General features: G+C 40.7%; 1 protein-coding gene across 7 annotated transcripts in view; it reads left to right on the top strand.

Annotated features, from left to right (window-relative positions):
• add3a (adducin 3 (gamma) a) overlaps positions 1 to 25,489 on the top strand; it is a 113,434-nt gene that overhangs the window by 71,625 nt on the left and 16,320 nt on the right. For all 7 annotated transcript variants that reach the window (XM_017305459.1, XM_017305458.1, XM_017305457.1 and 4 more), the window contains 6 exons: positions 14,943 to 15,081; positions 15,698 to 15,849; positions 16,691 to 16,771; positions 23,684 to 23,833; positions 23,928 to 24,071; positions 24,378 to 24,476. In XM_017305459.1, the coding sequence (XP_017160948.1) occupies positions 14,943 to 15,081; positions 15,698 to 15,849; positions 16,691 to 16,771; positions 23,684 to 23,833; positions 23,928 to 24,071; positions 24,378 to 24,476 (765 nt within the window). The remainder of the gene's footprint in view (positions 1 to 14,942; positions 15,082 to 15,697; positions 15,850 to 16,690; positions 16,772 to 23,683; positions 23,834 to 23,927; positions 24,072 to 24,377; positions 24,477 to 25,489) is intronic.

The raw sequence follows: 25,489 nt of genomic DNA, 5'->3' as shown, positions 1-25,489 counted from the left end.
TAATTATTAAGGAAATGGACTGGAATGATTCGGCTGCCACAGATGTTTTACTTGGTGGGATTTGTGTTCCCTGCCCGTGTCTGTGTGCTTCAAAGTCCTCCGTTGAGCCAACTACTAGCCTTCAGGAATAAACATTAGGGTGAAAGTATTTATTTAATACTGGCTGAAGGTTATTCAGAGCATTGTGAAATCTGAAATACAGTCTGTGAAATGTAGTTGAGCTAAGCTAAAATTGCAACGAAATGTTTTTTAGTGCTTTCCCACTTTCTTTACCAGTTTAACCTCCAAACTGCAGGCGGAGGCGACTTTTAAGTTGTCAGAAAATAAAACCGTTCGCCCCGCCCGCTAATACTCCAGTAATCACTTCTCATTTTCTCCCACTGTTCGGTTACTCTGCCCCAATCAAGACATGTCTCAATCAGTCCCAGCAGCGACTGCATCACTAGCGCCTGTGTGCAACTGCGTGTGTTGATGTTGAGAAACTGGCAGCAGAATCACAGCAGTCAGTGGTTCGCTGAAGCCACATTGCAACCACCAGCCGAGGCGGCACGCCCTCGCTCAGCCTCGCTGTCGAAGCTCTGACTGCTCAAGTCTGGTCGTGTTTTCTCATAATTATTTCACTTTCTGATTGGAAGTATGAGCAAACACAATGAATGTTGTTTTCTTTAGCCTCTGGCGTGGCATTAGTCAGGCTACTGCCTTCCTACGCATTTGTGATCCATTCTAATATCTCTTCAATGCTGATGAAGTGTAGTCAGATCAAAACCAGACCCCTTTTCTAGGCTTTGCTTCATTTAGAGGGTCTGGACCCTCGGCTGTTGAGAAATGATTGCTCACTGGAGACGTCTACTCTGTTGAACTTTTAAGTTTTACCCAATCGCTAACGTTTAGCTGTGACGTTTGTAATGCGCCAGTTTGACGCTATGAAGCTTACCGGAAAACGTCTGGGTTGTAAGCAACTGTCCTCCGATGCAAAGAGATAAGTGCTGAGCCGAATAAAGATGGCGGTTAATGTTAATTCAGTGTTTGAAAGCGTGGCCAAAACAGACTGAACGGCTTTGTTCACTTCCACTGCCATTCAAAAAACTAAAACGGCGCAGAAAGTTCACCGTTCACAACTTCCTCTGTTCACCCATTGGCCGGGTAATCCAAGCAAGTGGGAGAAAGGCCAGATGAAGCAGCGAAGGGAAATTTTAATCAAGTGGAATTGCGCATGAAGGCAATGGCCGGGCTAATTGAAGAGGATTTCTTCAGTAGATTTTCTATCAGCCAACACAAGTTGTGAACGATGATGTTGATGTCCTGCACTGCTCTAGAATGGTAGTCTGCCTGCAGTTTTAGTAGGAAGTGAACAAAGCCGTTCAATCCATGTTCCAAATATTAAATTAACTTTAACAGCAATCTGGTTCAGCTCAGCACATCCCTCTTCGTAGTGGAGGATGGATGTTTACAGTACAAGCAACTTCCACAAAGCTTCATAGTGTCGAACTGGCGCATCACGGTCAAATGTTACCCAATGGATATGGAAGAAGTCGTTTCTCAACAGCTAATAGTCCAGACCCCCTGTATGAAGCGAAGCATAGAACAATTTGCCGGTTTTCACCAGGCTGGCGTGGAATCATTAAGACATAACGTTGTTTTCCAAACTAAATTATGGTTTTGCGGGTAGAGACTTACAGCTGTTGTCACAACTGACAAACGTTCGTCGAACTTTTGAAATCTGCTTCCCTTTCATTTGCCTTTTTGAATTTCTTAATCCTTGCATCTCATCACTCTTAAATCAGCCCATTTGTCCTTATGTATTGTGACATGTTCTCATAAACACAGCAGACCATTATACTGCTCTGTGCGGCGCCCTTTGAACAGGTGCTTGGACATTTTACAACACACCCACCATCCTGGATATTTGCTCTGCAGTATTGACTTAAGGCTCGTCTCTCACTGACGAGCGCGTAACCCTGCAGAGCTGGACAGAGGTGGAAGGTGTGTTTGTTTGTATGCATAGTTCTAGTGATGTACTTTGAATAGCGCCAGGGACAGATTTACGGCTGTGAGATAAGAACTGCCGCTGAATGTGGAGTGCTGCACGTCATAAAAAGCACAAACAAAGATGCGGTGTCTTGCTAAAGTATTCACAACCCTTGCACACTTTATACGCTTTATTTTGATACATTTAAATTTGAGAAGTGTGGCACGCATTTGCAAGTCAATAATTAGTAGAAATATCTCTCGCTGACGTTGCTCTTTCGTTTCACCTTTTTCCATTTTCCATTGCGATGCAGCTGAGGCGCATTCATCTTTAACGTGGATCATCTTTATACATCAATTGTCAAAGCTTAACACAGATTTATTAGTTGAATTTAGATTCTGACTTTGACTAGGCCATTCTAGCGTATGAATATAATTTGATCTGAGCCATTCCGGTGTAGATCTGGTTGAATGTTTAGCGTTGTTGTCCATCTGGAGGGAAAACCTCTATGTAGCCCCAAGTCTTTTGGCCTGACTGGATGTTTGCGTTTACCCGTTCTTGCTCTGACTTTAAAACGTAATTGCCTCTCTGCACATGCTCAGTGTGGTTTCCTTGGCATTCACTGTCTGCCTTCGCAGTCTTAAAGGGAAAGAGCACCTTCCCCCACTGCAGGTTTTCCCCCTTCACTCCCTGCTGATGCACCTGGCATGCAGCAGAGCGAGCAGCCGGGTTCATGCAAGGGCGCCGCCCTGAGCAGACAGTTTGCTGCAGGACGCTGCTGTGAAGTTATTGATTACCTGTCTGGTCGACCGTCAATAAAATGTCTAGCAAAGCAACCGCCTTCCATCCTTTATCAGTAGCAGAATGGAGTAGGAATCTCCCTTATCGTGCCACGGTGGGGAAATTCAGGTGCGACATGAGGCATGTAGATTTACACAAAAATAAATATATATATATATAAACAAAGTTAAGAACTGTATACTGTACAGAAAGGGCTAAATTACACCATAAAATATTGTGCTGCTATTAAAAATGGCGTGCTTCAATCCATAATTCTGACTTCTTTTTTTTTAGGCAGAGCTACTCTGCTGGTGATTTATGTGAATCTTTGATTCCTAAAGATGCTGCAGAAATGAAAATCAAACCTACGCAGCACAGCCGTGTTTCACTATCTTTAATGTCGACAGCTTCATAGTTAGATATGAAGTAAACATATTACAGCATAAGTCTGTTTCAGTGTAGATTTACAAACATCATTACTTCCATATGAGTGATGTGTGAAGCTTTTAGTTTCCATGAGGGTTTCCTTTATGTTTTCAGTTGTCTTGTCTTGGCAGCTCAAATCAGGGGTCTGCAACCTGTGGCTCTTAGAAACCAAAAGGGAAATGTTTTTGATTATAGATGCAACAAGAAATTGACATTTTAGGAGTTTTTAATGGGAGTTTTAATGCAAAATCAGCATTAAACATCTACAAGAAGCTTTTTAAAAGTAACTAGCTTCAACTGGTGCTACCTGTTTGTTGTCATTTTCCATATTTATAGAACATAAGCTACAAAATGATTAATAGAAGAATCTGTCTTAGCTTGGATTCTATACAAGCTAATGATTTTACAAGGGTGAATGAATACTTATAGCAGTATATTGTATGCTGGGGCTGCAGACTGTGAGCAGTATGCTAATAAAGAAACAATGAAAAGTTATGTTTTATATTTTTCCTCTGTTTTTTATTTTTTCTCCCCAGAATTTGCCTTTTGGTCTCATCAGCTCTAACTCAGCCATTTGATGGTTAGCTGCCGTCATTATCCACAGCTGCAGCTCAGCGGGTTCCTGTTTGTTGTTTTGCCTGCGTGGTCACACACTGCTTTGTGCGTTTCTTTTTTTTTCGTCTTTTTTCTGCTCCGTGTGGTTTTGGACGTGATTCAAACCGATATCAGACACCAGTGAACAGGTGGCTCCCTGCAGTGGCTTCGCAGAAAGACCCTCTGGTCTCTTTTTCAATATTCAGACACAACAGTGACTTGTGTGACACCGGCTGGACGCGGCTTTATGTCTGTTCCTCCATGTTTCCTGTGTTGTAGGAAGAGCAGTGCGTCATCGGCCAGATTTCCTCTCCTTTCGTTTTCCACCCGTCCTTTTCTCTGTTTGTTTCCGCTGTCGTTTTATGCTTCTGCTGGCGGTCGCAGATTACACGTTGCGACCGATCAGACGCCGGGTTTTATTTTGAGCCCAACCAGTTGTAGCTCAGGCGGGACTGGCTGAATTCTGAAGACTTCATTCACTCCTCTCCTATTTGCACCTGTGTTTACTTTTTAGAAATCACAGGCTAGAGATAAACTCTGAGTTTCTTTTGTTGGGGAAATTATTTGGTGTGTGTTCAGCAGCAACACCTCAAACTGCCGTGGAGTTTAAGGTGAAAGAAAATCCGTCTCTGATTGCAAGAAACACACAGAGCCTTGGAAAGGTATTCACATGTCCTGAGCTTCAAACTTCATTGTGTTTTAATTGTGTTTTTTTGTGACGGACCAATACAGAGTTATGTATAATTGTGAAGTCAAATTGGTATTTATTTTCATTTCACAAATGAACTGAGCATCATTTTTCAAGTTTTGCCACAGATTTTTAATTGGTTTTTGGTTTGGGCTTTGACTGGACCATTCCAACACATTAACACGACTCAGCCAATTGTAGCTCTATCTGAAACGGCTGTCTAAATTACACACAGGGGAATTTTATTCACTAATTTAGTGACTTCTGAAGGACAATAGACTGGACTGCCGTATCTAAAGGAATTTGGGTGATCGTGGCTCAGTGGGTGGAATATCTGAACTGCAACAGAAAGTTGAGGGCCTTGATTCCTGCCGCATGTCGATGTGCCTCTGGGCAAGGCGCTCAACCTACGTTTACTTATCTGCTTGAATGTGTGCGTGCTTGAGTGTGAATGGACGAGTGTGGCTGCAGCGTACAGCATTTTCCATGGCAAGTATAACTGGAAAAGCTGGTCATACATGCCATACTAATTCAGTCCATTTACCACTTCACTTTCCATCATTCTCCTCTTTGTGTTGGTCTGTTTACCACATTGATATGCGATCAAATGCATTCTCATGCATCCTTAAAACGTTTTAGATTTGCGTCTAGAATAAGGCCTTAAAAATCTTATATTTTTTGTTAAAAAGGAAGTTGACCCCACAAGTTTCAACTCAGCTGGGTCACTCTGAGGTTTTTTGTTGTTTCGGGAACTGACGGTCTGACGACGGGACACTTCCCCGCTGTCCGACCGTGACATTTGATCATCGCACTAAGACTGCAGCAGGGTTATGTGCGTTACTCACAGGCCTTAAATTTTGTCGTGTCAAGACTATTTAAAAGTTTTGGGGGTTTTTATAGGGACTTTCTTTCAGGCATAAGGTTGTGGCGTATTGTGACTCGAGTCAGTTGAAGCTCCCACTAATTAGCTGCTATTTTACCCTAGCTAGCTAGCCTTTTTGTGTCTCTCATGGGTAGGAGCAAATTTATCACCAGTTGGTGGCACCTTCCTCTTTATACGGTGGAAGGTGGACAAGTTGAATTTACTGGAAGTAACGTCTTACATTGCTTAGGAACTTTTAAAGATATGTGATCAATAAAGTTTAGATGCATTAACGCCTTTTGTTTTACTTTGTGAAATGATAAACAAGTCATTTTTCTTCTGCACTTCCACATTATCAATATTCTGGTAATCATTCTGTTATTTAATCTTACTTCCTGCTAAACACGAAACATTTCTGGCATCAAGGTAAAAGTCAGAAAGTGGTCTCTCCAGATTGCATCTGTAAGCAACTGGTCTGAATGACATACACATAATGAAATGTGCCTGGAGGTCTTTTATGAGGCTCTCTTACGTGGTGATCTGTTACACAAAAGATTTTCATGCACACGAGTTCATAAAAACAGACTTTATTTGGTGCAGAGACGTATGATGTCACCGTTGCTAAATCAGGGTATTAATGTGTTTTTGTTTTGTTCTGCAGAAAGCCTCTCTCTGCGTTTGTCTTCAGTGGCTTGAGTTTACCATAACTGGGACCGGGGAGGGTAAAAGCCCATCACGAGCACCAGATTAAATTTAGATGAAATTGAATTGGACTTGTTCCTCCACATGCTGCTTCTATTTTAAGCACCCTCGCTCATCCTGCTTTTATTTCTCTCTCTGTCTCTCTCTCTCGTTCCTTTTCTTTGTCTTTACATCCAAAGCTCACGGTGCAGTTTGTTCTTTGTCCAGTGAAAGTGATTTAGTGATTTCCCCCGCATTTGCACTTGTTACTGCGGTACCCCACATGTTCCACGGATCACAAGCGGATAATTTATGGCACTTGGATGATCTCCGCTGAGGATCCCCACGTGTGAAGGAAATGTCTCAAGTGTGGTTCGCTGTGTTTTCCCATGTTCTCTGTTGAGTCCTAAAGTTCTAGTTTGATAGAACTTCAGTGGTTGAAGTTACTGCAGAGGGTCTCTTTAAGCATTTCCACATTTCCTCTCTGAGCCAAGCTTTGGCAGTCGGGTCTCCCTCTGGGAATTTCAGGCTGTTGAAATTCCAACAGAGGAGCAATTCCTTCACTGTCAAGAGTCTCCAAAGTCCTTCAGGAGAGCTTAAGATGCGGAAAAGCATTTGTTTTTTGGCGAATTTCACTATAGTTGACTTATCTGATCATTCTGTTGGATTGCTTTTATCATTTGTTTATATTCTTGTTCCCAAAGAGGATATGAGTTGTATATGCTCAGGTCCCCCTTCAAAATGAGATCTGGATCTCAATGGGGTTTACCTGGTTAAATAAAGGAAAATAAAAAAAATATGCATCAGTGCTTTTATTTTTCATGTTCTTTTGCGTATTTGGAAAGCAGCAAATGTATCTCCCCTCAAGGGTAGTAAACGTGCCATTGACCTTTGACACTATTTGGGGGGGTTTACTGGAAGTTGTAAAGTTTTAGTTCAAAGCCAACTTTTCTGAGATCAGGTAAAGTTTAGAGACATAAGCTTGGATTAGACACTTTGGGAGTCGAGTTACTGACGGTTCAGAAGGTAAAAATGTGACAGATCTGTTGGTTTCATAACTACGTTTTCTTGAAAAACACTGCCAGTGTTAGCTTGGGTTTATTGCTTAAATATGTCAAAAAAAAATTAAAAATGCAGTGAATAAAAGTAACTGACATTATCAAAGCTGTTATAGTCGGTAGATAAAATTATTATTGCAGTGTTACAAATAAGTGCTTTAATTAGAAGCAATTTGAACATTTTATATGTTTTCAAACTTTTGTGTGACGCTGTGGTATTTTTAGTAAGGATTATCATACTGGAAGAAGGAGAACTAGTTTTTTTGTATCAGTCTGTTGCTTTCATTTTGTCAAACATACTTTTTTATTTTAAAGCTTGATATAAATCTATCCCACCTTGCCCCCTGTGATTTCTGCGCTCTTCTTGTAAAGCGGAGAGCAGAGAGTCGTTGCGGATTCCTGAGCCACAGCAGCTTCAGCCTGTGAGCATTTTCACCGACGCACTTTGAAATGAAACGGGGACGATCGATACCATTGGCAGGTCTGCGGGTCGGCTCCTCTCCACTTCCTAAAAGTCACGTTGAAGTAGCAGCCTTGTGCTTATATAACTGGGGAGACTGTGTCTGAAATTACAGGCCCAGTCTGCCCTCTGACTGCTTGCCTTTCAGGACCGAGTCGGAGTGTGTGTCCTTGTCCGAGGCGTATTTGTCTTTTGCGTTTCGGTGCTTTCATGTGGAGTCTGCAGTTCCCCCTCATCCGTTTTACTTTGGATGTCAGATAATGGAAGTTCGGGTCAGTGTGCTCTTGCAGGTGAACTGTGGGGCATGTTTGTGGGAGTGAGAATGAAATGAAAGTCTGCTTCAGATGTTTTCCAGGTCTGGATAAGTCTGGAAAAATGTTACAATAAAGTTGGGCCTTTATTGTTTGTGGGACCAATTAGCGCTAATATAATATATTTTAAGCTACTGGATTGGCTGCATTTCAAATCCAGTCAATAGCTTGTCATGTAGCATGTATGCATTTCACCTTCCAAAGCTGCAGGTTTTCTAAAAATATTTTAGATATGACTTAGAAAAACATTCTGTGGTTAGCTTAGTCCCCAAATGCTGAACTGGTATAAAGTTGTCCACTTTACACCAGCGTTTTAAAAACGCTACCATTTCAAAACAAAAATTAGATTACCGAGAAAGTGTTGGAGATCCAGCATGACTGAAGTGTTTTTTTTCCAGATGTTTGGTTTGCGGATTAGCACATTATTATGATAACAGTACTCAACATGAAGACACAAATGTGTGTGTGGGTGATGTAATGGTGAAGCTATCTAAACTGACACAACCTTCATGGAAGAAGCAAGCAAAGACGCGTCCGACTGGCTTCAGTTCAGGAAACGTAATAAAAGTAACAAGTTTCTTCCCCGAAGGACGACGTGCAACAGTTTTACTGTCAACTGCATCCGCAGGAGTGCGAAGGAAAAAAAGGAAGAGATTAGCAGGACAGGAGAGCGCAGAGAACATGCAAAAATAAATGATTTGGTCATACTTGGAGGAAAACATGAACAGACTAAAACTGTTTTTAAAAAGCCGCATCTCCATTTCCTTATTGATCTGATTTAACAGGAGTGAACAAACCTGCTTACTGTTGTGTCTCAGCCAATAATTTGACTCTAGCAGAGGAACGGATATTATTTCTGCTGTAATGACGTAACTTCATCTCTTATCTGATTTTCTGGTTTTGGTTTTTAAAGGCGCAGATGTGATGAAAGGCTTCTACCAAAACGCCACAGCAGCTAAAAAAAAAAAAAAAAAAGAATCACAGCTGACTTGTGATGTTGTTTTCACCGCTACAGATGTGTATCCATGTGTGTGTGCATGTGTGTGTGTGTGTGTGTGTGAGTGAGATGATGTTGGGGGAGGTTGGAGGGATTCTCTGAATTATTAACTATACGATCCACTTTATGTTCCCGTATTAATCTGTTTCGATGAGAGGAATCAAATCCCCGCTGTCATAATCTCTCTGAGAACGCGCACGCACATATCAGGAACCAGATGCCTGCTAGCTTAAACGGTTCTTGATGGTGCCTGGCGTGGTTTCTGATTGGTGTCATTGCAAGCTGATGCAAGTTGGACAGGTTTTGTATCAAAGTGTAAAAAAAAACCCCCAAAAAACATGGATTTTCTCTATGACATTGCACATTGTAAAGTTTAGTTGTTCATGAATTAGAATATCTTCAAAAAGTCTATTAATATCTCATGGCCTCATTTCATGCAGAGCTTATTGCTCTGAAGTCTTAGCTTATACTGTAGGTACTCATCATTTCAGTTCAGAGTAGGGCTGAAACGATTCCTCGAGTGATTCGAGTACCTCGATTATTAAAATTCCTCGAGGAAAATTGACCTGCCTCGAAGCTTCGTTAATTTATGTTTTATTTAGCGCACCGTGTTTTAGCCTGAACATTATTTGCGTTGAGCGGAGCTCTGACTTCCACCTCTGAGTTGTTGACGGAAGCTACGTGTTAGCGGCATAACGTCCAATCTTCAAGTTTGGCCCGCGGGGATTTTATTGATTGGTGATAATTCTGGGTTTTTATCGTTTTTGTGGGACCAATAAACATCCTTAAAATGACCGGCGCGATGCCGGGAGTTCGGCAGCCTTTCTGCTCCGGAGCTGCTGGTTGAACGGCGGGAAGAAACCGAGGAGGATTTATACAGGTGAGCGGAGAGACTGAACACGGCGGGCGGCTGAGGGTTGATGCTTACAGGGTAAGAGCAGCTTTACGGACGAACCGCACAATAAACTTATATCATCCCGGTCTGAACAAATGGGAGGCGGAACATGGCTGGTAGATGAGTTTCTGAACGGAGGAGCCGTAAATATCCCGTATTGCTCCCCCGGTCTACAAAAAAGTAACTGGTAGGGAAGCACAAATGTGGAATAAATAGACTGATGTTGATATCCGATAGTAACACTGGTGTTATGGAAGATTTACCAATATTTTATTTCATAATTGTTTTTATCCGATTACTCGATTAATCGTAAGAAAAATCTATAGATTACTCGATTACTAAAATAATCGTTTACAACAGTCCTAGTTCAGAGTATCAAAGTGTATTAAAGAAAGGTTGAGTGGAAGAAACCTTCACAGAACCAGAGGTGATGTCACAAACATCTTTGTTGGACTGAAAGAGGGACTAGGCTCCGTGGTCCAGAGTTATCTTTTCTGATATAAGTGAACAGCAGTGAGGCGCAGAATTCAAATGATCACCTGAGCTGCCATGTCACCTGCTGGTGTTTTATCATCAACACCTCACCAGAACCACAGGCTGATCTCCTCCTTTCAAAACGCTCTTGCTATTTTTAGGTAGTTCTTTGCTAAAACCAAAATCTTTCCTTCTGTTCTTCGTGAAGACCCAATGCTGCAAAAAAAAAAAAAAAACATTTATTCCAGAATCTTCTGGTGTTTTTGCACCTTCTAGTCCGGTAGACTCGATTCAATTGGGGACCAACATTGTGACATTTCTTACATTTTCAGCCGGTGCGGTTCGCTTTCACACTGCACTGTGTCAAACAATCCAAACCCTGTGAAAGACCTGTTCCCCTCCCAGACATGTGGTGGCGCTGGACCAAAAACCATTGAACATCTCTGGAGAAGATGCTGAGAGCAACTTCCTTCTGCACAAAATATAAATAAAAAAGGAATAGCATGATATTTTAGCGGTTGCGGGATTTCTCTTTTGTCTTTGGTATTTTTCTGGCCGATGCCAGACTCTCATTAGCTTTGGTCGTATTTTCTCAGAATGCCCTGCGCTGCAATCTGCTTGGTGCTTTTGGAGCACTTGAATCCAATATGATTTCAAACTGCACCAGAGTTTGCTTTTTTTTTTGTCCGCATCAGAGTTTGATTGCACATTCACACCTCCCCAAAGGAACCAGACTTTATAGGCAAACAAACCAGAGTTTGATTAAAGCGGACTAAACGGGGCTGGTGTGAATTCACCCTATACACCAAACTAGGCGTGTATTTGTGTGTCAGTTGTAAGTTGTTGGCATGTAATTATCACAAAACCTTGTGTACAACTTAATGGTTGAAAGTTTTCCCCTTTCCAGAAGCAACCAGTCAAATCTCTCATGTACACAAAAACCTTTTTTTTCGTTGAGTCACAGACTTTCTTTGCAAACTTTTCAAGTTCTGCTGGCAAAATAGTTTCCTAAACTCTCACTCGGCAACAAAAACTGCATTCGCAACCAACTGGGCTACCAAGGCAACCTCACCACCAGGGACCAAGGAATGTCTGGCTGGCGTTCAGGACCAGCAGTGATGTGTGGACTGTATGTGTCCCGTCACGCTTGGGCTGCTCTGCTTTTAACAAAAACAGAATAAAACCAGAAAGCTGTTTCTGTCGGTGCTGATGGGGCTTTCTAGTGAGGTTACTGGAGGGATGAGTGGGCAGAGGAAAGGCGACGTTAACGGGTTAGACATGTTTCTGCACCCGCATGCAGCTCTAACTGGGAGCATGTCGTCTTTTGCGTTAGCGCTGAGATGAAATGATGGCATGAATATTTAATGTTACCATAGGTGTTGGCACATAAAACCGCCATGACCTGTTTTCTTGTATTTTCTTTCTTCCACCTGCGCCTTTCAGCAATTTGGAAAACCTGGAATGATGACGTCTTGGTTTGTAAGCTTCTGATTGGTTAGTTCACACTTGTGATCATGTTCATTGTTGATCAAGCTGAAAATTGAAGGATTATTTGGTTCATGTTTTCTTATTATGAGTTGAAGGTGTAGAAATTAAGCGTCTCTTTTCTGTTTAGCCTCTTTAAATTCTCTATTCATCCTGCAACAGTTTTACCGTTTAATTTATACCACTTGGTACTTGCATGCTAAGTTTTATTTTTATAAATAAAAGTCATTATGCCCCAAGTGAACATTTATGATAGTTGGAACTACTTATTATTAAATAATGTGATTGCCATTCATCATGTTGTCATACTTAAGTGCTCTTAAATGTAGCAGCAAGGAACCTTTTTGTAGTTGGGGTGTTTCCAAATTATAGCCTGGAATTTTAATGGCTAGGTGGAGGCGCAGCTGGTGAAAACCTCAATAAATGTAGAGCCAAATTTAGTCCGCATTAAACAGCAGCTCAAACAAACTGATTTCTGCCCAAGATTATGTCTACAGACCAGGAAATGGCAAAAAAGGGGTGTGAAAAACATTCCAGTTGCAGTGAAATAAAATGGAAAGTGTGATTTGCTGTAAAATAAATCTGTTTTTACTTATAAGTCAGTAGTAAAGTATCTTTTCAACTTTTTTGGTTTTTAATGGTATTTATGAACGATCAGGAGATGATCTGGACCGTGAATATTAGTTTGAAGAATCTGAATGGAGTTATCCAAACACAGTGTGTAAAACCTTAAAATGTTGTTATAGTGAATTTTAGTAGCATAACTTCCCTGAGAAGTCTTTTTAAAATCTAGCCTTTGAAAAGTTGTCAGGATTATTTACCCCTTACACATTCAAAGCAAAACATTTAATCTGTGATTTTCTGTTTCCTTAGGGAACAAATATGACGTGACACAAAGGTCCATCTCTGATATCCAGTAAAAAGAGGGGCATCATGGGAGACATCAGGCATTTTAGGAGAAAATATCCAGCTGTTCTACGGTTACAAATGTAAATGTGTGAAGTTTTCTAACCTCAGCTGGAACTTTAATGTGAACCGTGCACTTTGGTCAGATGAAACTAGGATTGAGGTTTTCATCAGAAAAACACTCCAAGTGGCTTTGAATGAAACATGAAATGAATATGATAAAATTCAATCACTTTCATGCATGTCCCAAATTTGTTTGTACACACATTTCAAAACCAGTTTGTTCTTGTGAGTGAGGAGAAACCAAATCCTCACATCTCAAACTCACAGACTGACAGACTTTAACTGAATGCGTATGCGTTTGTCCATCTGGGTAATCCTTGGCATTGGTCACAGCTTTAATGACATCAGCAGGTAAACAAAGGCTGTTGCTCCTTCCTGAAAGTCACATACAGCAGATACCTGCTGTAATGTTTTATGTTGTTACCTTCTGGTCTTGCTTTGATTTTCGTATTCCTCGGCAAGTCTCATAATTGCTCTATTTTTTCCATACTTAGCAAAAGAAATGAGCAGAAAACCTGCTCTGAAACGTAAAATCCGTCAGAACTGAATGGTCATTGAGCCAGCTGTTTGTTTTTGCTCTTACATAAGACGCTGCCAACATGAAATGCATTAAACGGAGTCCCTGAACTCAGCAGATAACTCTGTCCTGAACATGAGGATTAGCAACAAAGACACACACACACACACACATTCACACGCATAAGCCAATCACAACATAGAAGAGTGGCCACTCAGCCAATCCCGACACGTCTTGTTGTGTCTCCAGCCAATGCTGATCCTTTAAGGAGGAGTCCGACTGACACCCATGGAGGATTTCTAATCTACGATTAACACATCAGTCGTCCTGTTGGACGTTCCTCCTGATGACATGGTCTCTTTTTGAATGTTTCTACTTTTTACCGGCAGTGTGGCGCCGTCTGCTAGGCTCCGCCCCCATCACGTGTTTCACCGTCCTGTCCGTGTTTGTGTTTCCAGTTTGTAGCTTTCTGCACCAAACAGACTTTCTTAAATTAAAAGAGAGAAATGCTAATTAGGTCCCAATCAGTATTTCCATGTACTGACAGATATCAAGTCGCAGATGAAAGGTAAACAGTGGATCCTCGGAATCCAAGCTTCATTTTAAACAAGTGATGTTTTACCAGAGCTGGAACAATTAATCAGATCAATCATAATCAATCGATTGTTGAAACAAGTGAACTAATTTAGAAATTCATTAGTCTCAAGAGGTAAATGTAAAACTGCACAATGTGCCACTTTTTTTTATCGGTTGTTAGAATAGTTGTTAGTTTCACAAGTGACCATTTAGGTAAAAAAAAAAAAAAAGAAATTACAATATTTGTTTCAACCTCCCATCCACAAGTCTGTTAACATTAAAATAGCAGTAATTTCAAGTAAACAGTCATTAATCATGTACGTAAACATGGGTAAAATCAACGCCTTGTGAAATATTAATGAAATAATAACTAAACAGCACTGTTTCTATGGGTGTGTTGTCCTGTTTGGCATAATGTGCCCATAAGCCAGCATAATACCCACAATGCTTAGCAGCACTGCCACCATGTACATCACTGTCTGCAGAAGAGTTTGCAGCGATTTAATCACTTTTTTCAGTCTTGCAATTAAAATGAAATCAGCCTATAAACTGTCTGTGCCGCTTTAGTCTGGAAAACTAGGATTTGTTGTTTCACGTCTTCCCAAGTCTGGAAATGTGTGGGAAAAAACTTTGACTTACATTTGACTTACATTTTCATCTTCAATTTTCTAACTGGACAAAAATCTAATAATGCTTAATATATGATGTGGTTTTAACATTGTTTCGTTTTCAACAAAATGCACACTCATTCTAAAAAAACATCTAAATCTTTAGCTTTTCTGCTTTGAGACTTTAGACAAGTTCAAACTCAGGTTGGACTGGACTTTTTAAAACAGAACAAATGATAAAAAGTACTTTTTTCTTTTCTTTTCTTTTTTTACTTTTACATGTAAAATAAAGGTAGCAAAATATGCCAAAAAAAGAGTAAAAGTTGCATTTATTCAAAAGCACCATAATTTGTATTTGTTCAGTTTGACAGCTCCAGGTTGTTGAGGTAATCCTGGTGTACTTTCTTTGTGCTCATATTTATGTCCAAAATCCCATCTTAAAACAAAGTGATTGTAAAATGGAAAAAGATGTGTGGAAATTTTGTAATTGTAGCCAAATCTGTGAAAGAGTAGCCCAGTTTCACTGACTTGTCGGCGTTTAAAACAGATCTGAGGGAACATGAGTTTCACTCTTGTCTCTTTTTGTCTCCAGGCCTTCAAAGAGGAGCTGGAGTGCCTGATCCAGGAGCAGCAGCGGAAAGGGAACAACCCGACCGGACTGCTGGCCCTCCGGCAGATCGCCGACTTCTTCATGGCCAGCTCGGTGGCCGGCTTCAACACTTCCCCTCTCAGTAAGTGCTTGCTGTGCTCTGGCCCGTCACCCACGGTAACCAGACACAAGACTTCATGAGAGCGAGCTGTCATTGCCCACAGAGCAACCACTTTGGATCGGCCTCAAGGAAAAGATCAAAAGCGAAACGTCACGGTATCGGGAGAAAACGGCTCCATCCCCAAACGCGGGCTTTGCACGCCCGAGGGAAGGGCTTTAACGCTCTTAGTCATCCCAACTCCAGACTCCGGAAGAGCCGGGAATACTTCGCCGCGTTTTGATCCTCCTCCGAGTTTCGTCCATATGCGAAGTCTGCTTCCAATCAGAGTGCAGGAATGCACAGCTAATGCCGAATTAGACGTCGAAGGCAATGTAGCAGTTCATTTCAGATCGTCCTTCACAGATATTCAGGCTGACGGCCGAGGAGGGGTCGGGGTTGAATAACATCGCTGAGTAATTTAGGGTTCCAGCGAGGAGCCAGATGGATCAGAAGATAAAAATCCAGATGTGTTTAGAAGGGTTAGTTCCTGAGTGAAGTTCATTTTTCTTTCTAAGACCTCCTCATCTGTACAAACAGCATTCATAACCTGGGTTTCTTTTGTTTTCTCTCCCTCTGTGATTCAACTGGGCTCATTTAGGTCTAGGGATGGTGACTCCCATCAACGACTTGTTCGGGGTGGAGTTCGCCTCCATGGTGAAAGGCGAGAAGTTGACGCGCTGCAAACTGGCCAGCCTCTACAGACTGGTGGACCTGTTCAGCTGGGCCCACTTTGCCAACTCCTACATTACAGTAAGACCAGCTCCAAACGGAAGAAGGGGAAATAAACAAAAAAAAAAACGCCACAGCGCCTGCCGTATGTGGTGAAGATGAGTAAAAAGCCTTAAAATAAATGAATTTGTAATAGGAGTAGCAGAATCTCAGTGGAAATAAACAGATTTTATTTGAGTAAGTTTAACCAGTGGGGGAAGAAATACATGTTAAACGTGTTAGGGTTTTTTTTAACAAAAGTCACCTGTGAATTTAATTGCATTTCCTGTTTAATAGAGAAACTGCAAATGTGACATTGTGTTTATTTGACATTAGCAAAATATCAAAGTTGTGTGCATATTTGTAATGGAAACGCAGCTACTGTCACATTAACGCTGTAGTCCAGGGAAAAATGTACAGTACAAATAAAAATTAAAAATTCCCCATTTATATATTAAGATTTGTGGAGAAACCATTAATGGTGGCCACCAACAATGGTTTCTCCACAAATCCACATGAGATCTTTTCCCCAATTGAATTATTGTTCTGAATTTTTCTTTTCACATTTTTCACTTAAAGGTTATGGTAATGCACTAAAATATTTATTTATTTTCAGGCTTTTTACTCATTTTTACCAAGGTCTGAATAAGAGACTGATATGCCCACAGAGCAAATGGAAATGGTGATTTAATGCTTACAAATATACCACCAAATATAGCTAGAAATGTGAATCCATGGCTCTTTCTCAAATCTGTAAATCATGCTAAAACCCCAGTATTTTTATTTCTAGTGCTTAATTGGAAATTCAAATGCATTGTTTTTGTTTAAGTTGACATTTTTTTCAAAAAAGGCTAACATTTGACCTCCTCGTTTCCCCTTTCAGGGCCGAGTGAGTAAAGAACAGGACCACATACTCATCATCCCCAGAGGTCTGTCGTTCGCTGAAGCTTCTGCATCAAACCTGGTAAGAATCGTTCAGGCTGCTGCAGCGTGATCCTGTTGTTACTGCTGCTTTCCTGCTGATGGCTTGAGAAATGTGAGAAATGTCAAGTACACCTGATATGAATCTTTCATTTACCGAAAGTTTCCTCTGGGTTTGTCTGTATTTGTCATGTTCAGAGTCACTGGCTCCTCTCGTGTTGACACAAGGTGTTGCCGCATCCTTAAAAAGTCTTAAATTCGTGCATTTTAAAATGAAGGCATTAAAAAGTCTTAAATTTGTGTATTTAGAATGAAGGTCTTAAAAAGTCTGAAATTCATGTTTTTAGAATGAAGGCCTTAAAACAGGGGTGTCAAACTAAATTTCACCGAGAGCCACTTCAGCGTATTGGCCAACCTCAACGGGATACATTGACGGTACAAATCAGGAGTTTCCAGCTCCAGTCTTCCAGACTGCAACTTTTAGATGCATCCCTGCTAAAACACACCCCAGACAAAAAGTTGACTTCCCTCATCAGCAGCAACTCAGTTCTGTAGAGGCTTATAATGAGTCAATGATCCAGGTGTGTTAGAGAAGGAACGCATCTAAAATTGCAGATGGTAGCTCTGGAAAACTAGACTTGGGCAGCCCTAGCATAATTGTATGAAAATACAATGTTAAAAGTAAATTAAACACCTCATACTGTTGAATAACGCTTTGGAGCGTCTGGTTAGGAAGCGCATTCAAAACTTTTGATTGAAATGGCGCGTTAAATTCAAGTCTCCATTACAGACCAGAGAAAACTAAAGAGAATGCAACGTTGTGGTAATCCATTTGAGGAGCCGGAAGTTTATCTTGAGGAAATAAATGACGACGCAGAAGTTAATCAGACTGTAACATGCGCAGTCCGCTGCTCAACCACTGCGGACGCGGCTTTGCCGCTGCAAAGAATTAAAAACCGCTGGAAGTAATTCATCCAGCGGATTTAACAAATGGAGCCTTCTGAGTGCACATTACCCAGGAGAGCGGCGTTCTGGAGGAGCTGCAGACGTAACATTTGTCCATTTCGGAGAAGCGAAACCACACAAAAATAAAAAATAAAAAAATCCTGGTAAAAGCGCACACCGGACCACGCACAGGGTAAAACACTCACAGAGTTCAGTTGATCTGTTTGGTTCAGACAGATCCAACTGAATGATGAATTAGCGCAGATTTTTCTGCCGGGGAACAGGAGGAAGTGCATTCAGACCCCAGCGTGTGAAGTCCTGGTAATTTAAGTGAAGTCGCTTAATTTAATTAAAAGTTATTGAGGCCACAGTCAGTGGTTTTTGTCACTACGGAGAAAAATGTAGATGCATTTATCTGGTTAATTTGTGATGGGATCTGGATTCACGGTGAATATTAACTAAACCGCATAAAATGCGACTAAATAGCCGATGTTAATATGATTGTAATTTCACGAATAAAAATAGTACATGACCGATTTTTTTTTCTTTTTTGTTGTCGGTCAAGATGACGGATAACAAAAAAAGTCTAGCGCGACCTGCCGCCCTGACACCAACTCACTCACATCTTCATTCACAGTCTTACTTGTAAATCTATTTTTCTTTTCTTGGACATTTTGATGTTAGCTTGTTGATGTCTCAGTTTTGTTTGCACATGTGGCCCACGGGCCTTGAGTTTGACACATGTGCCTTAAAAAGTCTGAAATTCACAAAATGAGGACGTTGGCTAATCACAGGTCCTAAATGTAATTTATTTTTCTTGCGGGTTTTTCTGTCAGGCAAAAGCTTGAGTCACACGCAAACAACTGTGTTGCATTCTGACTTGAGGCGGTTTAGGCTAACGCTAACTAGCTGCTAATGAACCCTTGCTAGCTAGCTAGCGTTTCGGCATCTATCATTGGTAAGTATAAATTAGCTCCAGTTCATCTTTGCTACTAGCTCACTTCTGTTGCCAACGATGGCAACATTCATTCTGTGCTAAAAAGTGTGGACTACTATATAAAATATGCCATTTTTCTAATGTTTCTTATGTCTTGATTTGGGCCTTAAATTCCATTCGTAAAGGTCTTGAGAAAATTCTTAAAATGTCGTAAATTTGAGTCGGTGAAAACTGCAGAAACCTTGTGACACTTGAAAATGTAGCTTGTTTTCTTCTCTGTCATCAGATACAACAAACAGGAAGAGGATAGTTTACCTCTGGTTTCGGTTCAAAAAATGCTCGGTGCCAATGTTTTATCTTAAACATCAGAGTAAACAGTCGGGTGTTTATTTGTTGGCTTCTGCTGCTGTTATTCTGGATTTCTTGGACTTTTAAGTTTCATTTATTCTTTCAGTTTTACATTTGAGCTTCAAATGAGCCAATCTTGGGAAAAGAAGTGCCTTTCTCGTCTTGGTAACAAAGGTCTGTTGTTGCCCTCACCCTTGAACTTTAATTCCTCCATCTGACCTGCATAACGGGTTGGAACAGTGATTGTGATCTGTGTTGGCGTTTCTTCTGGACAGTCAAACTTTGTCACGTTCCTTCTTTTCTAGATGATATGCAAAATTTCTACTCAGCAAATTGTGTGGAATTTGATATATAGAGAAACGTTTGTATGTCTAGTCAATCTTCTCTGTTCCATTGCCGTAATGTTGTCCTTTCTTTCTTATAATTTCTATATTAATTTCTTTCATATTTCCTTCTTCCCTTTCCTTATTTCTTTCTTATTCCTCTTTCTATTACTTCTTTTATTTCAGTGTTTCCTTGGTTCTCTTCCTTCCATGATGTGTCTTCACTTCCTTCGTACTGTCTCTCCTTCACTCATTGCTTCCTTTCTTGTTTCTTCCTTCCTTCTGTCCTCTTGATGTTTTTAGGAATGTTATCACATTTAAATATTTTCCAGATATCCTGAAGCTCTAGTAGGAACGATGAGTATTTAGAAAATATTGAAAGTCTGATCATTGTTCTTAGGATTGTGCATAAAAGTCAGGGGAAGCTGTTGACGTGTAGCTCTGGTCACATGTGTCATTCTCTGCGTGTTTTGTTTCTGTCTTTGTATGCTTCTCTAATCTCCTCCCTCCTTCCTTTCCTTCTCCTCTTTCAACCTGTGTTGATGCTTTGAGGTCTCTAGTTACATGGTTGACTTGGAGAAGCATGGAGATTGATTAAGAGGAAGTCATCCGGAATAAAGACTCCGGAGGTTGCATCGGAGTCAGATGGGTGTAGTGAAAGAGAGACAGAGAGAGAGAGAAGGCTGCAGGGTGCTGAACTTTGGTCAGTTTCTGTCCGATCTCAGTAAAGATTTCAAAAATACAAAATATAATTGTTTTTATTTGAACGTTTGAATGTAGTCATTGGCTCTGACTTGGCTGATGTTTACTTAGATTTTGCAGCAGAATTTTCTTTCATGTTTCCCAAGTAGAAAATAGGGACTGATTACTGAGGCAGAACTAGACGTTCCTCCTCCTGTACAAGATGTGTAGCAAACTCTCGGTCAGCTGCCTGATAAAATGACCTCAACACTTTTTCCTTGCTTACAAAACAGGCGATTTGGCTCTTTGGAAATGTTTCTACTGGCGCTGTTTATTATTATTATTTTCTTTCCCAGGCTGGCAGATTTTAAAGAAGCATCCTTTTGGGTAATTCTGGTGTGTTTGCAGCGATAATAATAATGTGCAAAGTCCATGTCAAATAAATCTTTTCTATTCAATGTCTTACAGCTACAGTGGTAAAACTATTACTTATAAAAAAAACTACTACTATTTTATTAGTCAAAATTAGAAATTTTTCAACCAAATTACCCTTGGATGTTATTTGACTTTTTTATTATAAACTTTCACAGTTTTTGTATTCTGAAAAAAGGCCTCATTACTGAGTGCTGAAAACATTAAATATTAAGCATTGAGATTGGAAATAAACCGTAAAAAGACTGTAGTTCAGTCTTCAGTGCAACTCCAAGGAAAAATAAACAAAATGACAATAAATACATGTAGTAGCACTAGGTCGTTATTTGGTATTTTCAGCACTAATTATAATTTTGTTTTTATTTAAATAATCGCAATTAAGGGAAGTTTATTTGCATAGTACTTTTAATCATCAAGACAATTCAAAGTTCTTTACGCCTTAAAACATAATAAAGTAATCAATTATAAAACAGCAATAAACATTATATTTTGTCAAATAAGCATCAGATTTAATGATCAGTGTTTCACCTACTACAAATCAGGGTGGGTTTTTAGCCATGATTTAGAAGGAACTCAGTGTTTCAGCAGTTTTGCAGTTTTCTCGAAGTTTGTTCCAGATCTGTGGTGCACAGAAGCTGAATGCTGCTTCTCCATGTTTGGTTCTGGTTCTGTAGAGCAGCACCAGAACCAGAAGACCTGAGAGGTCTGGAAGGTTGATGCAACAGAGCTTTAATTCAATCATGTTAAACATTTTCCTGTTATGTGAATGAAAGCACAATAACCGCAGCATTATTTAATGTTGTTATGACAACCACATTCCTGCCGACCCATTCTCAAACTCCGAGCTCTACCATTTATCTTTGTCTACATGTTTTAAAGAATTTTACGTTCAGGTTTAACCTGTTTTATCCACCTCTCTGCACTGAGCTGCATCACCTTTATTGTTGTTTTTGAAGTTTAGAAGTGCAGCTTTTCTCTGTGATGATTTTGTCTGACAGGACGCAATTTAAAAGGCATGACAGACGGAGCAGAGCAATATTTTGGACATGTGACGTAACCAAATCAATGCTCGTCTGTGTCTGTGCAGACGTGACTGTGATGGTTATTTATGCTCAACTGGTACCGTTCGCCTCCATCTGGGTGGGTGACGAATCAATAAAACGTCATCTGGTGAAACACCCACGTAGAAGTGGAAAGGTCGAGCTTCGACTGGGGCGTACACGTCTGGTCAACCCAACAATCCTCTCCGAACGGCAAAATCTATGGATTTTTACTGCTGCTTAGACACACGTTACGTTTGGATTTCTTTACCCAATTAGCAGCAGGGCGTCGCTTGAAGTTGAAAAAGAAGAATGAAGGTTTTTAAGGTCCAAAATGTTCTTACAACTAAAAACAACCGTAAAGAAAGTGATGAGTGAACAGCGTATTTTAAGTCCGGGATTTGCTGTGCCTCGAGATATTATGACGTCGAGATTTTTTCAGTCGCTGTTCTGATAAACCTGGTGTTTGAAATTTATTCTCCTCTCCTAAAGCATAGCCAGTTGAAAAACGTAACTTTTTTTTTTTCCCTCCTCTCGATAAACTAAACCCTGCGTGTAAATATTCTCATCTCATCACCTCTGCTGTGGTTTTCCTCACTTCGTCAAAGCTCTGCCTGGTTTTGGTTTGGCGCCTCGTCATTCGGTTTTGTGTTCCAGCTGTGATCCCATCAGCACTTTTTCACTCAGATTGATTTGACGTGAAAATCACTGTCAGATCGGAAAATATTGGATTAATACTGGATTCTGACTCATTTCCCCCCCCCAGGTTGTCTAGCTCCATGTCCCTTTAAGGTTCCTCTGTGAGGTAATACAATAACTACTAATTGACCGGTAATGAAGTTGTCCATGCAAAGCACATCATGTCCATTCCCTGAATGTATTAGCGTTCCCACTGGTGTTCCAGTGTCTTTCCTCTGGAGGAGCAGATAATGTAATTTTTCGTTATAATATTGACTTATGCCAGGGAGTTGGTCTAATTCCTTTGTTAAAGGGAGAGTATCCGGTTTTGTATCCGACGCTGCATGGGCATATTTCATTTCACTTTACTGGGTCTGCTTTTATTCCTTTAGCCTCTCTGTTTTCCTCTCAGAAGAGCTGTCAAGATGTTTATTTGCTCCACTTTTTCTTAAACCAACTCAGTGAAAAATTTGCAGTGAAAATATCTGGAAATAGACTAACATACCACAGATATGTAAATGTAACATCAATACAAAACGTATTGATGCTAATATAATGTTATGCTAGGTTAAAGAAAACTACCACAAAAACACATCCTCTGTGACGGATAATACTTCAGCTGGCCCTTTTTAGAACTGCTTTCAGATTGCCTATCTGGTTTAGTGTTAAATAGTGATACGGTTGTTATAGTGAGAGATTTTAACATTCATGTTGACACTGAAAGCGACAGCCCAGCGGTGGACTTTAACGACCTTTCTCAAGGTATCCGCAGACCTACCCACTTTTGTTTTCATGCTTTCATCCCTGTGTTGCCGTGGCATCGAGGGCAGACAGATAAAAGTCCATCCTGTCCGAGTTTAATGACGTTCGCCAAACCTGAGAGAAAACGTCATTACTGAAGCTCTTCAGCAATCAGCTGCTACTGTCGTTAACTTGTTAGTTTTCTTTAGCACAGAAGCTGTTCTTGGATCAGTGCTCTGTATTCTCAATCACCAGCTGCTCATAAAAGACAGGAGGCCTGGTAACGCTGCAGGTTTCTTCCTGTTAACACAGAGTTTTTCCTCTCCACTGTCGCTGCACGCACGCTCACTTACTACAAGAGATTGCAAGAACGTCAGTGACTCAACGCAATCTGCTGGGTTTCATTAGCCTTAAACTGTTTTTTTTGTTGTTGTTGTTTTTTTAGCTAGTTTGAATAATAAACTGAACTTGACTGCATGGTTTGATGTCTAGGATCAGTTGATGTATATCTATGTCTGAATGGACTTAATTGGCATTTTTGTAAAGTCTAGTTTATTTGTGTAGCACATTTCTGCAACAAGGAAGGCAGTTCAAGGCGATGTACATTTTAAAAATATAATACAATAAAAAAATATTTCAAAAGACATTACTCTGGCAGAACAAAGAGAAGTAAAGACAAAGTGTATTTAGATGACATGTTGTGGATTGCTGCTACATAAATGAACTGAATTGAATTAAAAATGTTGGACGTCCTCAACATCCAGCCAAAACAAATGAGCTGACGGTCTGTCTGTCTGTCCGTCTGTCTGTCCTGGTCCTCGTCCTCTCAGGTGAAGGTGAACATCATCGGGGACGTGATCGAGCAGGGCTCCACCACCCTGCGGATCGACTCGGCCGGCTTCAGCCCGCACGCCGCCATCTACTCCATGCGTCCGGACATCCGCTGCATCATACACGTTCACACTCCCGCCACGGCGGCTGTAAGCGCACGCCACGCTGCGCATTGCAAGAGCTCGATTTGACGAGATGGCGTGAGGAACAATCTGTCTTTTCCTCTCTTTTATTCCCATTTAGGTGTCATCGATGAAGTGCGGCCTCCTGCCAATCTCCCAGGAAGCGTTGATCTTGGGAGACGTCGCCTACTACAACTACCAGGGCAGCCTGGACGACCAGGAGGAGCGCAGGGAGCTGCAGAAAGCCCTCGGCCCAACAGCGAAGGTCGGCTTCCCCTCGGCCTTTTTATATGATCTTTCACCAAACATTTTCTGCAGGAGTTTTAAAAATATCTAAGCCAGAGGAAGTTCTATATCTGGAAGTTCGAGTTAAGAAAATAAAGACGTAATTATCAGGGCGGGGTGCGTTTTGAAATAGGAAGTAGCAGCGCATCCTGTGGGAGTTTCCTCTGTTTTTTTTTAATTTATCATTTTTGTGTTTCTGAGCTGTAGCACGCGAAACAAACAAACCTCCCCGTTTGACCTACAGTTATTTTTTGTGTGTGTGTGTGTGTGTGTGGTTTGTGTGCAGATTTTGGTGCTGAGAAATCACGGCGTGGTCGCTCTCGGGGAAACCGTCGAAGAGGCCTTTCACTACATCTACAACGCCCAGTACGCCTGCGAAATCCAGGTACTGCCGCACATACCCGGCTCCGTTCAGCCCACCGTCAGATTTCCCAGCAAACCTAATCTCCCACCAGCTGCTGTCATGTTGCTCCACGCAGACCGTTTTCAAAACAATCCGCACACTTTTAATCTCTCGCCATGTGGACAGTGTTGGCAAAACACGGCGTAATAATTGGAATATTAGGAGTTTCGTGAAGAGGGGAACAGTCTAATTAGGTTTTTTCCCCCCACATTTTGTCAAGTTGAAACCACAAACTTTACTGAGCTTTTTCTGTATATGGTCCAGATAAATTAATGTCATTTTGAGCCACAAAAGTCTCATGACGCATTGAGTAAAAAACAACTTGGTTTTTGAGAACTGTCCACTTGTTTTTTGTTGTTTTTAAGAAACCCCTATAAGCTATTTTTGAGTTTTTAAAATAATATAATTATTTATCTTTTGCCAAAAGAATATGGACACATTTTATTTACTTTTCTTTTTTCTTTTTTTTTTGTCTAGTGCCAAGAATCTAAAATTACTCTTGGGACTTTTAGTGTCAGCGAACTAAAAGTCGCTAATTCAGCGCAATTATTTCTTGAAACGACAACAAAAAGATAAATAAATAAATAAAACCTGAATTAGCGTTTATGTTTAAAAACATTAGTTCTCTTAGTTATTTGTTGTATGTGATAGGCCAACACAAGGTAATGCACAATTGTAAAACAAAAGAAAAACGATGCAAGGTTGTCAACAAAGTGCCTTCAGGTTTGTCATAATGTCACAAAATGTGAAAATGTTAAAAGTTTCTGAACATTAAGCTACTGTTGTGGTTTTATTTATCCTAATGCAGGATGGGAAGTCCCACCTAGACGATAACTGGGCGTGAATTACTAACTCAAATAAAATTTCATCCTCAAATTACGCAAGTCCAGATTGTCTCATGCGTTTCGTGGGCGCTTGTAAACACGGTGGATTTGAGCCGACAGCTCGCCCCTCCTCCTCCCCGTCTCCTGTAATACGGCACACCAAATCTCCCA

This window comes from Poecilia reticulata, linkage group LG1, assembly GCF_000633615.1.
Source record: "Poecilia reticulata strain Guanapo linkage group LG1, Guppy_female_1.0+MT, whole genome shotgun sequence".
NCBI classification, from domain to species: domain Eukaryota; kingdom Metazoa; phylum Chordata; class Actinopteri; order Cyprinodontiformes; family Poeciliidae; genus Poecilia; species Poecilia reticulata.
This window is presented reverse-complemented; position numbering and strand designations above follow the sequence as displayed.